General features: G+C 38.3%; 1 protein-coding gene across 1 annotated transcript in view; it reads left to right on the plus strand.

Annotated features, from left to right (window-relative positions):
* The window catches only part of DIPK1A (divergent protein kinase domain 1A), a 120,837-nt gene that overhangs the window by 75,395 nt on the left and 32,112 nt on the right, over positions 1-13,330 (plus strand). Inside the window, 1 exon segment of the mRNA NM_001266885.1 lies at positions 10,432-10,566. Coding sequence (NP_001253814.1) covers positions 10,432-10,566 — 135 coding nt within the window.

A 13,330-nucleotide genomic window follows, 5' to 3' on the forward strand; every position in this document is an offset into this window, starting at 1 on the left:
GCTTGGCCTTCTAAAAGCTGGAATTACAGGTGTGAGCCACTACACCTGGCCCAATTGCATACTTTTATTTGCATCTAATGTTTGCACTTAACAAACATTGACTAAAGCAAGTCACATGGCTGAGCCCAACACCAATAAGTCAGGGAAGGTGAGGCAGTGGGAGAGAATGAATATTTGCTGAACAGTCCAGGGGTCAGCAAACTATTTTGGTAAAGAGCCAGATGGTAAATATGTTTTGCTTTGTTGGCCATATTGTCTCTGTTGCAACCACTGAACTCTGCCGTTATAGCATGAAAGCAGCCTTAGATAATAATGTACCAACAACGAGAGTGACTGTGTTCCAATAAGCTATATTTACAAAACCAAGCAGCAGACTGGATTTGGCTCGTGGGCCATAGTTTTCCAACTCCTAACTAATTTACCACATCAGCTCATAGAGTTTTATGAGGATTAAGTATATTAATATATAGAAAGTGCTTTTAACATTCCTCTCCAGAGTAGCACTAATAAATATTGGCTTTCATTTATTGTTTGTTATCACTATCCAATATTATAGCACAATATTGGAAATAATAAAAATATTAAACAGTACAGATAGGGTTAAATAAGTTATGGCATACCTGTGCTGCAAAATGTTATACGTCCATTTAAATACCAAAAAAAATTGATATTTAAATGGATGTATAACATTTTACAGTATGGGTACAGTGGCTCACGCATATAATCCTAGCACTTTGGGAGGCTGAGGCAGGCCCATTGCTTGAGTCCAGGAATTCGAGATCACCCTGGGTAACATAGTGACACGCTGTCTTTATTTAAAAAGAAAATTTTTTTTAATATCAATTTTTTTTTGAGGCAGGGTCTTGCTCTGTCACCCAGGCTGGAGTACAATAGCACATCATCACTTACTGCAGCCTCAATCTCCCCAGCTCAAGCAATCCTCGTGCCTCAGCCTTCCAAGTACCTGGGACTACAGTGCAAGCCACTGTGCCTGGCTAATTTTTTATTTTTTGTAGAGACAGGGTCTCACTGTGTTATCCAGGCTGGTCTCGAACTCCTGGACTCAAGCAATCCACCCACCTTGGCCTCCCAAAGTGCTGGGATTACAGGCATGAGCCTCTGTGTCCAGTCTTAAATATCAATTTTTTGAAGATATATCAAGACTATATAATGGCATAAAAACATGTTTATGTTAAATGAGAAAAAGAGATAAGTAATGTTTCATATGACCCCAACCTTATTTTTCTTATAATATATTTTAAACATGGAAAACAGCTAGGAAAGGAGTATGTCAAATGGGATCATTTAATTTTTTAATGTAATTATTCATTGTCCATTTTTTCTCCACTGGGCATAGCAATCTGGCATTATTTCAATAAGAAGGATGGAATCTGGGTTCACTGAAAACTCTTCTAGCTCTAATGTGTTTATCATTTTATATTCCACTTGTGTTTTAATTGCTTAACAAACTAAGTATTTACCTTCAGAGGTGGCTGATTAGAATGGATTAGATGGGGCTGGGCGAGGTAGCTCATGCCTATAATCCCAGAGCTTTGGGAGGCCGAGGGAGGCGGATCACCTGAGTTAGAGACCAGCCTGGCCAACGTGGCAAAACCCCATCTCTACTAAAAATACAAAAATTAGCGGGGTGTGGTGGTGCACGCCTGTAATCCCAACTACTTGGGAGGCTGAGGTAGGAGAATCGCTTGAACCTGGGAGGCAGAGGTTGCAGTGAACTGAGATTCCAGCCTGGGAGACAGAGCGAAACTCCATCTAAAAAAAAAAAGAATTAGATGGTCACTTTCCAATTTTTTTTGTTGTTGTTGTTAAAGAAATGTTGTTCTGTTCTAGGACTCCTGGAAATCTATGTCAGAGTACCAAACAATGGGAAGAGCGTATCTCCTCACTGAGTCTCAGGCTGTATGAACAGTAGCTCCTTTGGGACCACATTCCCTGAGCAACCACAGTCCTTTCAGTGATAACAAAGGCAGAATACTGATACTTGGAGGTGAACAACCTCCTCCACCCCTCCCTGGCCTCTTCAGTATTTGGACATATACCTCTGCTTTTTTATGTATCAAGGGGAGATTAGCTTTCAATATTTAATTACCATGTGTCTAGGAGTCACATGAATAAAGACTGGAAAGGAAGCTTCAGAACCCCGTAGCCTCTTTCACCAATCTCACAGAATATTAGCAATTAAAGTTAATTTATTTTTTAAAACCCTTTACAGTAATAAAGTTTTATCTAAATTATAATCAGCCCCTGGATACTCCAAGAGTCTAAGCTATGTTGAAAATTGTTATATTAATAAGCTTGTAAGTACTTAGAAGTAACTACTCCAAGTAAATTTTGCCCTAAAATATGCTTTAGACTCTGAAGTATAAAAGGACCATGCATTCTCATCTCTAAGTTTAGGTAAAACAGAGTTAAACTTTATTTTTAGTAATTGAATCATTAGTGAGTTTAAGTGCCAATTAGGATTCCCATCAAAGATTTGTGTGTGGCTATTGCATGTTTTAGTAAGCACTAGATCCACTGTGGCACCTTAGGCCTAATCTCAGGGAGAAATGGACACCTGATTTGCCCATTCTGGTGGCAGAATCTTAACATCTTAACTGCAATAATAAGGTAATATGAATTCTATTATGTCTATATCGCAAGGAGTGTTTTTGTTTGTTTGTTTATTTTGTTTGTTTGTTTCAAGGCAGGGTCTTGCTGTATCACCTAGGCTAGAGTGCAGTGGTGTGAACATGGCTCACAGTAGCCTTGAACTCCTGGGCTTAAGCAATCCTCCTACCTCAGCCTCCTGTGTAGCTGGGACCACAGGCATGTGCCATCACACCCAGCTGATTTTTTATTTTTTGTAGAGATGGGGTCCCACTTTTTTGCCCAGGCCGGTCTCAAACTCCTGAGCTCAAGAAATCCTCAGCCTCCCAAAGTGCTGGGACTATAGGTGTGAGCCACCACTCTTAGTATCATGAGCAATTTCTAATACTTTGGAGTTCTTTATCATGGAACTTGGTGTACATAGCAAAAGATTTGTTGATAGTTATTGAGCCCATCATATACAATGAGAACTGTTTTCAGTCAACTTAGGCATAAATACATGTGACTACAAATACTATTAATGGCTTCTAATAGGAACTTCCAGTTCTTCTCCTCTAAGGCAGAAGAAAGAATCCTTAATCAGAATGGCCAAGAAGGCTGTCTCTATTCTAGTTGGGATGTCCCCATTGCTTTTCTCCTTACCCCTAGACCCTGCTTTGCTGATCCTCTTCTGGAGTGGTAGCTGGTCTCCAAAGAAGACCCCTCAATGAACCATGCCTACTAGTAGTCATTCCCTTATGTTGTCCTTTCCTGTGTTAATTCTGAGCTGGCCATTTCTAACCAAAAGAATTCTACAGAAATGATGCAGCCTTCCCTTTGCTGTCTTGGAACACTTACTCTGAGCAAAGTCAGCCATCATGTAAGAAGTTCAATTGCCTTGACACCACCAAACTTTGAAGAAGCCCAGCCAGCCACATAAAGCTGTTCCAGCCACCTCAGTTGAGAGGTTGGACATGTGAATGAAGAAGCCATCTATCTGCACATCCAACCCACATAGTCCTTCAGATGGCTCCAGTCTTGATCACAAATGCATGAGAACCTTAAAGAGAGAACTGCTTAGCTTAGTCCGGTCATCCCTCAGAACCATGAGAGACAAATAGTTATTTTAAGCCTCCGAGTTTTAGATGGTTTGTTATATAGCAATGGAAAATCAAAACACTTAGTGTTTTTGCTTATCCTTGTCCTTCTGCACTGGGATGTTGAAGATCCCTATGATGAGTTCTTTTCACCTGCAATTGCAAATGCCAACATTCCTTTTATATATAGATTGCTAGTGGAGGTTACACCTTCCTCCCATATGCTCTGTAAGATGCTGGCTGTCTAATTGTTAATTAAAACCCATCTGCATGCCTGCTTTTTTAACCCTGGGGATGCCTTTTGTTTTCTTAGCCTTGAAGCTTTTTCAACATGTGCCTGGCCTGTGTTCTCTAAAGCAGCTGGAGCAAGGAAAAGGATTATAGTCTTCAGCTTTTGCCAGGAGAAGTCACTTCCTCAGTGGCTAAGACCTAGAATTGCACCCATCCCAGGGCATGTCTGTGACACATCCTGTGTAAAACCTTTAGACTTCCTCCTGGCACAACAGAGTTGGAGCCAAAGCTGTTTCAGCTTTCTAAGCCTAATATCACATCAGCATGTGGTTGAAATATATGTTTCCAAAGTCTCTTTCAAACCTTCTAAGTCTATGATTTTCAGGAACATTGAATATAATATATGGGATACACAGAGTATCTCCTGCAGTGACTGGCACAGAATGCAGCTCCATATTATGTGGATTTTTTTTCCTTACAGAAGTTGAAGAGAAAAATATACATTTTTAAATATTTATATTCTTTGTATATAAAAGTATAAAGATTACTTACTGAAAAATCAGTGGAATACTCTACAGCAAAGAAAATGAACAAACTGGCTATATGTATCAGCATGGTTAAATCTCATGGTATAATGCTGAGGGATGGATGCAAGTCGAAATAGAATAGGCTTCTACTTGTGTAAAGTTCAAACAATCAACATCAAACTCTGCATTGTAGGGATACATGATCAGCAGTTAAACTACTTAGAAAGGCACATAAACAGATGATTATCACGGTAGTCAAGAGCATGTTGGGAGGTTGGGGGTCAGTGAGGGTATTAGAAAATTATGGGGTTTTTATTTATTTATTTTTTTTGAGACGGAGTTTCGTTCTTGTCACCCAGGCTGGAGTGCAATGGCACAATCTCAGCTCACGGCAACCTCTGCCTCCTGGGTTCAAGTGATTCTCCTGCCTCAACCTCCCAAGTAGCTGGGATTACAGGCACATGCCATCATGCCCAGCTAATTTTTGTATTTTTTTTTTTTTTTTTTTTTGAGAGGGAGTCTGGCTCTGTCGCCCAGGCTGGAGTGCAGTGGCCGGATCTCAGCTCACTGCAAGCTCCGCCTCCCGGGTTTACGCCATTCTCCTGCCTCAGCCTCCCGAGTAGCTGGGACTACAGGCGCCCGCCACCTCGCCCGGCTAGTTTTTTTTTGTATTTTTTAGTAGAGATGGGGTTTCACCGTGTTAGCCAGGATGGTCTTGATCTCCTGACATCGTGATCCGCCCGTCTCGGCCTCCCAAAGTGCTGGGATTACAGGCTTGAGCCACCGCGCCCGGCCAATTTTTGTATTTTTAATAGAGATGGGGTTTCACTATGTTGGCCAGGCTGGCCTCGAACTCCTGACCTCAAGTGATCTGCCTGCCTCAGCCTCCCAACGTGCTGGGATTACAGGCATGAGCCACCACACCTGGCCAGAATTATTTTTACCCAAGTGGTAGTTATTTAGATATATGCTTTATAATTATAATATAAGCTGTATTTATATATTTTATATAATTCTATATTAATATTTTACAGTAAAAAAGATTTTTTTAAGCATCAAGAGACTTGTAGATCTTAGAGACATATATAAATACGTACATTAAACACATATATGCAAATATATTTTTCTAATTTAAAAAGTAATACATATTTGTTATAGAAAATTAAGAGAAGAAAAATTAAAATTATCCATAATCCCACCACCTCTTGACAGTTTGAGACAACAACCCTTCATGTTTTGTTTATTTTCTTGCAGTTTCTAAAGTTTTTTGGTGATTTCTCTTTCTAAAAGCCAAATTGGGAACATATCATACATGGGATTTTGAAAGCGGATTTTTTTCACTTAATGTATCACGAGCTATTTCTTTTACTTTGACACTTCTTTGAAATAGTGTTTTACTGTGGAGCCTAGTCACAGGCTTGAGAATCACCCCATGCAATTAATTCCCTAGTTGTTCTTGGCATTTTGTTATGCTGTCAGCCTCTAAGCATAAGAAATATGAACCAGCATTCAGAGAAAATGTGAAAATTATCTGTTTTTTATTGAAACTTTATTTCCTGATTTTTCATAAAATCAAAACACAGAACATGCTCCTGCAAATAAAATCTTTAAACTTCAGATCAAAGAATAATTCAGATTCTCTCTATAAATACAAAAATTCACCTCTTAAAAAGATTAAGAATGCTAAAACAGTGACCAGTAGAATCATATTGCCTTTTTTTTTTTTTTTTTTGAGACAGAGTCCCCACTCTCAAAATAAAGAACATTTGTGTATAGAGTAATTTGGGGTAAAGTAAAAGAATTTTGTGCTTTACAAGTTTATGAAAGATGCAGAGTATGAAAAATAGATAATAGAAGTAGCCTTTTTTTTTTTTTTTTGAGACGGAGCGTCACTCTGTCGCCCAGGCCGGAGTGCAGTGGCATGATCTCGGGTCCCTGCAACCTCCACCTCCTGGGTTCAAGCGATTCTCCTGCCTCAGCCTCCCGAATCACTGGGATTACAGGCTCCCACCAACACGCATAGCTAATTTTTGTATTTTTAGTAGAGTCGGGGTTTCACTGTGTTGGCCAGGATGGGCTCGATCTCTTGATTTGATGATCCCCTGGCATCAGCCTCCCAAAGTGCTGGGATTACCGACGTGAGCCACTGCACGGCCAGAAGTAGTCTTAACTGGCTAAATTTTGGTATGTTGCCTCTTTCTGCCTATTTTTAAAACTTAATGTAAAGTTACAAACAAGAGCAAAGATTTTCAGGTTTGTTTTGAAATAAATTATCACAATGAAATCAAACAGTATTTTAAAAGAAGAAAAATTATTACTATTTTTTAGAGTAGAATTGGCATTTTGTGTCATCATGGGCTTACAATAAAATATTGGCAATCATTTACTCTAGTGATAACTGCTTCTGTTATTTCCAGACAGATGTTATATTTTTAAAATTGAGTAATAGTTTATGCATTAAAGGCTAATTTAAGATAAAACGCTACTGTCGTACAAATTTGGCTCTTTCAACCCCACAATTTTTGTTTTCATTTTATTGTGTAACTGTGGTACAGAGTTTCTCAAACACATTGTGGGCCTGATGGTGCTTTGCTGTGGGGGGCTACATTGTACATTGTAGGATGTTTAGCAGCATCTCTGGCTGCTACTCCACAAGATTTCAGTAGCAACCTCCAGTTGGGAAACCAAACACGTCTCCAGACATTGCCAAGTGTCCCCTGTGGGGCAAACTAAGTCCATTTGAGAATCACTGCCATAGTGTATTTACAAAAATTCTTACTCTGCTTTTCAGGAACACAATGAGGAATAAAGCAACATACCATTACCAGCTAGGCACACAATCTGCAGAATAAAAAACTGCTGGGCAGTCATTGTGAATAGTTCAGCATAAATAAAAAGGTCAGATGACATTTCTTAATCAAAGACTACATTATCTAGGTAATTGGTACAGAACAGACCGCTAGAAACATTTTAGTGAGTGGCACACAGGGAAATTAAATTGGTTAATAGCTACAGATGTAATTTATGGCTGTTTCTTCAATCATTATTTTTAAATGTGAGGCTGCAGGATCTGCAGATATTAAAGGACCCATGAAGGTCCTTTTACTACTTTGTGTTATCCCCAAATCACAGCAATTCTCCATGGCAAGCTGGAAGAAAAATGTGTCTCACTCCTTTTGTTATTATGTCTACAACAGGTGATGCCCATGCCCTGCTGGGAACATCATCAATCTAACTTCCTCTCAAAAATGTTTGGCATTCTTTATCATGACAAGTAGTCACTGGGCAATCCAGTTCATAGGGTGTTTTTCCATTTAAACATATGCCAGAAGAAGTAGAAAAACATAGCTATTTGATAGAGAAAAGAAAAATATTTAAATATTATCACAGAACCATTATCACACCTAAAAAAAACTAAAATAATCCTTTACTGTCATCAAGTATACTGTCATTCTTAAAATTTTCAATTGTCTTACAAATGTCATTTTTTACAGGTTTTCATTTGAATCAGGACTCAAAAAAGATACATGTGTTGTAATTATTTGATATATTTCTCTCATTTTTTGAAATAAGGTCTCTCTGTGTCACCCAGGCTGGAGTGCAGCAGTGCAGTCTTGGCTCACTACAACCTCTGCTTCCCAGGCTCAAGCAATCCTCTCACCCTAACCTCCCAAATAGCTGGGACTGCAGGTGTGAGCCACCATGCTTGGCTAATTTTTATTTTTGTTTTTTGAGATGGAGTCTTGCTCTGTCACCCAGGTTGGAATGCAGTGGCACAATCTCGGCTCACTACAACCTCCGTCTACCAGGTTCAAGCAATTTTCCTGCCTCAGCCTCTTGAGTAGCTGGGATTACAGGTGCATGCCACCACACTCAGCTAATTTTTGTATTTTTAGTATGGGCGGGGTTTTACCACGTTGGCCAGGCTGGTCTCGAACTCCTGACCTCAAGTTATTCGCCTGCCTCGGCCTCCCAAAGTTCTGGGATTACAGGCGTGAGCTCCAGGGTGGCCTTGGCTAATTTTTAAATTTTTTCATAGAGACAGTGGCTCACTATATTGTCCAGGCTGGTCTCAAATTCCTGTACTCAAGTGATTCTCCTACCTCAGCCTCCGAAAGTGCTGAGATTACAGATGTGAGCCACCACATCTAGCCTAATATATTTCTTAAATGGTTTTTATTTTTTCAGTTTCCCCTTCCCCTTTTCTCCCTCCTTGTAATTTATTTGTTGAAGAAACTGGATTGTTTGTATTACAGTGCTTCCCACAGGCTGGAGTTTGCTGATTATATCCTTATAGTGTCACTTACTTAAGTGTCACTTGTGTTCCTCTGTCTCATGTATTTCCTGTAAACTGGTAGCTGCAGCTAAAAGGCTTGATCAGATTCAGATTCAGTTTTCTTTTTGGCAAGTCCGAAAAGAAGATGATAGCCACTGACAGTATTGTTGGCTTCTTGCCCAGTGACTGGCAAATTGATTTAGCTAACATTTGCTGAATACTTGTGCCCAGCAATATGCTTATATTTTATAGGCATTATGTCATTTCATCTTATTTAGATTCACAATGTTAGTACATGTCAATTTCTATCTGATGACCAGACCTCTTATTAGAGACGAGTCATCTTAAATATCTTTCAAACAAACCCCATGGTATATACCCCATTGTCATTTATGTGATTTAATTTGGGGTTTAATCTGAATTTTCTTTTTGCTTAGAGCAATTCAAAAGTATCTTGCATTAAAGGCACTTTTTAATTTTAATAATAAAGCTCAAAGACCTACAGTTTTACTGAGAATTAGTTGTACTCAAGCCTTTTGGTACAGGGATTCACCATCTGTTAACCTCACAAAGATATCTAAACCACAAATAGGGCCAACAGAATTCAGTATTTCCTGAGTCTCTTTTTCGTTTCACTCATTGTCTTCTGCAAGTGCGCTTCTGTCTCATCTCGTTCTGCTTCTTTGCATGCTCACAGTGCCCACAGTATCCTACTGTTCCCAGTGTGAGAAACTGGCTCGTGATTGTAAAAGCAAAACTAGCTTTTCATTGTTTGTTTACGTATCTTTAATTTATTCTGCCGAATTCTCTTCGTAGTCCTCAGTTCTGCTGTTTATAAAACCAGACCATGGGTGCTACAGACTCAAAAAATAAATGTCAACTAGTCTTGACTTCAAGTGTCACTTTTGAAGATGAAACTGTTTGATATGTAGTTGATGGAAAAAAGGCATCAACCAGCCCGAGTTGCAATTAGAACACAAGAGCACTGGAAACAAAACAATGCAAAGAGGATCCTATTGTGTAGCTTTACAAGTTGACATGCAAAGAGTAATTTATTTTTACTATATCTTAACCCTTCTTCAGTCATTTCTCCTTTAACAGTTGTTAACGTCTCCTCAGTTTCCAGAATATCTATTAGGTGAAACATTTGGTTGGTTGAACAAAAGGAACATAAAGCCCTGGTGAATACAATAGGGAAATAGAAATGACTGTAGAGCTTAATTTCTGGTTCTGGTTGTCAGTATGAGACATTAGACAAATAGCCAGATTCTCTGTTCTTATTTCTTTAAAACAAAATTATTTTTATCATGATTTTCCTAAAGACCTTTAAGATTCTTATGTGAAACAGTCTTTTGTAAGCTTCTAGTAAATAGGAATTGTACCTCTATTTACCTGATCTCACAAGGTGCCCAGGGTAGCGTGGTACATGTGCTTGTGCCTAAAAAGTAGCTTTGGATGATGGTGGTATTTGAAAGGTTATACATCTTAAAGGATATTTTGTTCCCTTTTTCCTTGGCAGGACCAAGGGGCTTCCTTTTCTGACACCAGTGCTGTTTGGACTCCGTGAAAGTGCACTTTGTTCTAGAATTGCCATATGAAAGCCTAGAATATATATTGGGTTATTCCAAGAAGGGTGAGAAGTCACGTTCTAGGACATCGAATGCTGATTTGGTGCTGAATGAATGATTGTTATGTTCTTTTTTACTCACAGGCTCGCTTCTCATATGTGCGGATGAAATATCTTTTCTTTTCCTGGTTAGCAGTTTTTGTTGGAAGCTGGATAATATATGTGCAGTATTCTACCTATACAGAATTATGCAGAGGAAAGGACTGTAAGAAAATAATAGTAAGTATTTTAAATTTCCTGTTTACTAAAAAGCCTCTTCATAACACACTATATTTACTACTTACATACTTACTAATGATGTTTTTAAAAATAAAAGTTAATTTGACATTAGAATTGTGCTAATCTTCTTAGCTTTTTGATATGACCCGTTAGTAAAGTTTTCCCCACTTTGAAAATTCCAGTGTTCAGAAATTTAAATATATTACACATAGATAAGTTAATGTGGGACATCCTCAATACAAAGAGGTATTTTTATTTTTTAGATATATATATATATTTTTAACTATATTTAAGTTTTAGTTTATTTCAATCAGATGAGTTTTTTAATGTTTAGACTATAAAAGTTTATTTAAAGGCAGACTTTCTAGAACACATCTTTTGAATAAATGGAGTTACTCTTGAATACCAAAATGTATCTAAAAAGAATATTATTCTGTTTCTATCCTAGTGCTTGGATATATCTCAGAAAAATGACTATCAGTCTAAGATTTCTAGTAGTGATCATTGATTCTGTAGACCTATATTTTAAAAATTTGAGAATTTCAAGTAAATTTAACTCCTTGTTTTCTACTGGTACTTTCTTTTTTCTTTCTTTTTTTGAGATGAAGTCTCGCTCTGTTGCCCAGGCTGGAGTGCAGTGGTGCAACCTCAGCTGATTGCAACCTCTGCCTCCTGGATTCAAGCGATTCTCTTGCCTCAGCCTCCCAAGTAGCTGGAATTACAGGCTTGCACTACCTCGCCTGGCTAATTTTTATATTTTCAGCAAAGACGGGATTTCACCATGTTGCCCAGGCTGGTCTCGAACTCCTGGCCTCAAGTGATCCGCCCTCCTTGACTTCCCAAGGAGCTGGGATTACAGGCATGAGCCACTGCACCTGGCCTCTACCTGTACTTTCTAATATAAAGAATATTAAAACACTTCATCTCAGGATTATATTTGAATAATAATGATTTTGGGAGTTCCAATTATTATAACTTATTAAAGATTCTATAGTTATTGAGTGGCTACTCTTTACCCAGGCCAGTGGTGCGTGCATATAACAGGGAAAAAATGTCTTTGACCTTATAAAACTTACACTGGATCAGGAAAGAAAATGAGTAATTACAGTAAGGTAAGATAAATAAGATAGTAACTGTTATGGGAACATAAGACGGAAACCTGGAGCTTCCCCAAGTTCTAAGAAAATAAAAACCAGTTTAACACGAGGTGCTCCATCAGTCAGGATACAAAAGCGCGTTATTCCGCAGGAGTGTTACAGTCTCTTAACTAGGCAAGGGAGGGGAATGAGTTAGTAAAGAAGAGTCCTAAGTCAAGGTTCAAAGATAGCAATCCTATGTTCATTCCAACTGGCCATTCTAGATCCTTGAGGAATTTTAAGATGGGAGGTACCTCCGGGGCCAATGTACTGGGTACTTTACATGTTCATTAATCCTTAGTATAATAGTGTACAGATAAAGAACTATGACCCAGAGAGACAGGAGAATTTGCCCAAGATAATGGAACCAGAATTTGATCCTAATTCTGTCTCTCTGTGAAGCTCATACTCCTTCTGCTACCCTACATCAGAAAAGACTGACAGAAGAAGTGACAGTTTAATGAAGCTAATAAAACCCCACAAAACTCAGTTTCTAGCCTTCAGTGAAGGAGGAAACAGGAGGTAGTCAAGTTCAAAAACATACAAATAACCAAAACTATTTGAAATGTGTATTTCTCTTTCTCTAGGCCACGTTTCTCAAACTAGGTACCTTGGAGCACATTAATAGATATTCCATGGATAAAATATGTCCCTGGTCAGATGTACTTGGAAACAGAGGGTTAAATAAAGATAACAGCTGACTTTACTGAGGACTTCTTAGGGTCTTTTAAATACCAATGTGTGTTATGCATCTCCAAGACAGAGCAAATATACTTGATCAGAAAAAACCATGTCCCCACCACAGCCCTCCAGGAAGACCTGTTAACATCATCTGGTAATGTCACAAAGACTGTTCTAAGAGATTAAGACAAAATGAAATGGATATGCTTTTCAATATCTTGTATTATTACAATATCCTTCAAATGTAAGGCAAATATTGGTATATATTCTGTCATGAGTAAATTAGAGTTGAAGTGCTTCATTACTTTTCACTTTGATTTAATTTCCCTTTAATTTATAAGAAGTGAAAACAGAACATAATTCTAGCATAATTTAATGGTTAGCGTATCAAACCCTGAAGATAGTGAAAGAGCTTTCTGAGTCTAAAATACATCATTTTCCTAAGACTGGCTTTTAAAAAATTAGAGTTATCCTGCATTTGGGATTATGTTCTTAAAATCTATCATAACTAGTAGTACTAAAGTCAGTAGTACTAAGCTAAGATAGTACTAGTATTGTATAGCAATTGTGAGATTGGAACTAAAAAGCAAGCAAAACAAATATTGTTAAAGTATATTTTAGCCAGGCAGGGTGGCATACACATGTAGTCCCACCTACTTGGGACGCTGAGGTGGGAGGATCCCTTAAATCCAGGAATTTTATATTGTAGTGAACTATGATCCTGCCACAACACACTCCAGCCTGGACAACAGAGCAAGACTTCATCTCAAAAATAAAATAACCTTTTAAAAAGTATATTTTAAAGCCACAAAGTGCTAACAAGATAGGAGGGAATTATTTGATCAAGATCTGGGAGAGGATAAGATTTTTTTTTTTTTTTTTTTTTTTTTTTGAGACAGAGTTTTGCTCTGACACCCAGGCTGTAGTGCGATGGTGCAATCTCGGCT

This window comes from Macaca mulatta, chromosome 1 (assembly GCF_049350105.2).
Source record: "Macaca mulatta isolate MMU2019108-1 chromosome 1, T2T-MMU8v2.0, whole genome shotgun sequence".
In the NCBI taxonomy this organism is placed as follows: domain Eukaryota; kingdom Metazoa; phylum Chordata; class Mammalia; order Primates; family Cercopithecidae; genus Macaca; species Macaca mulatta.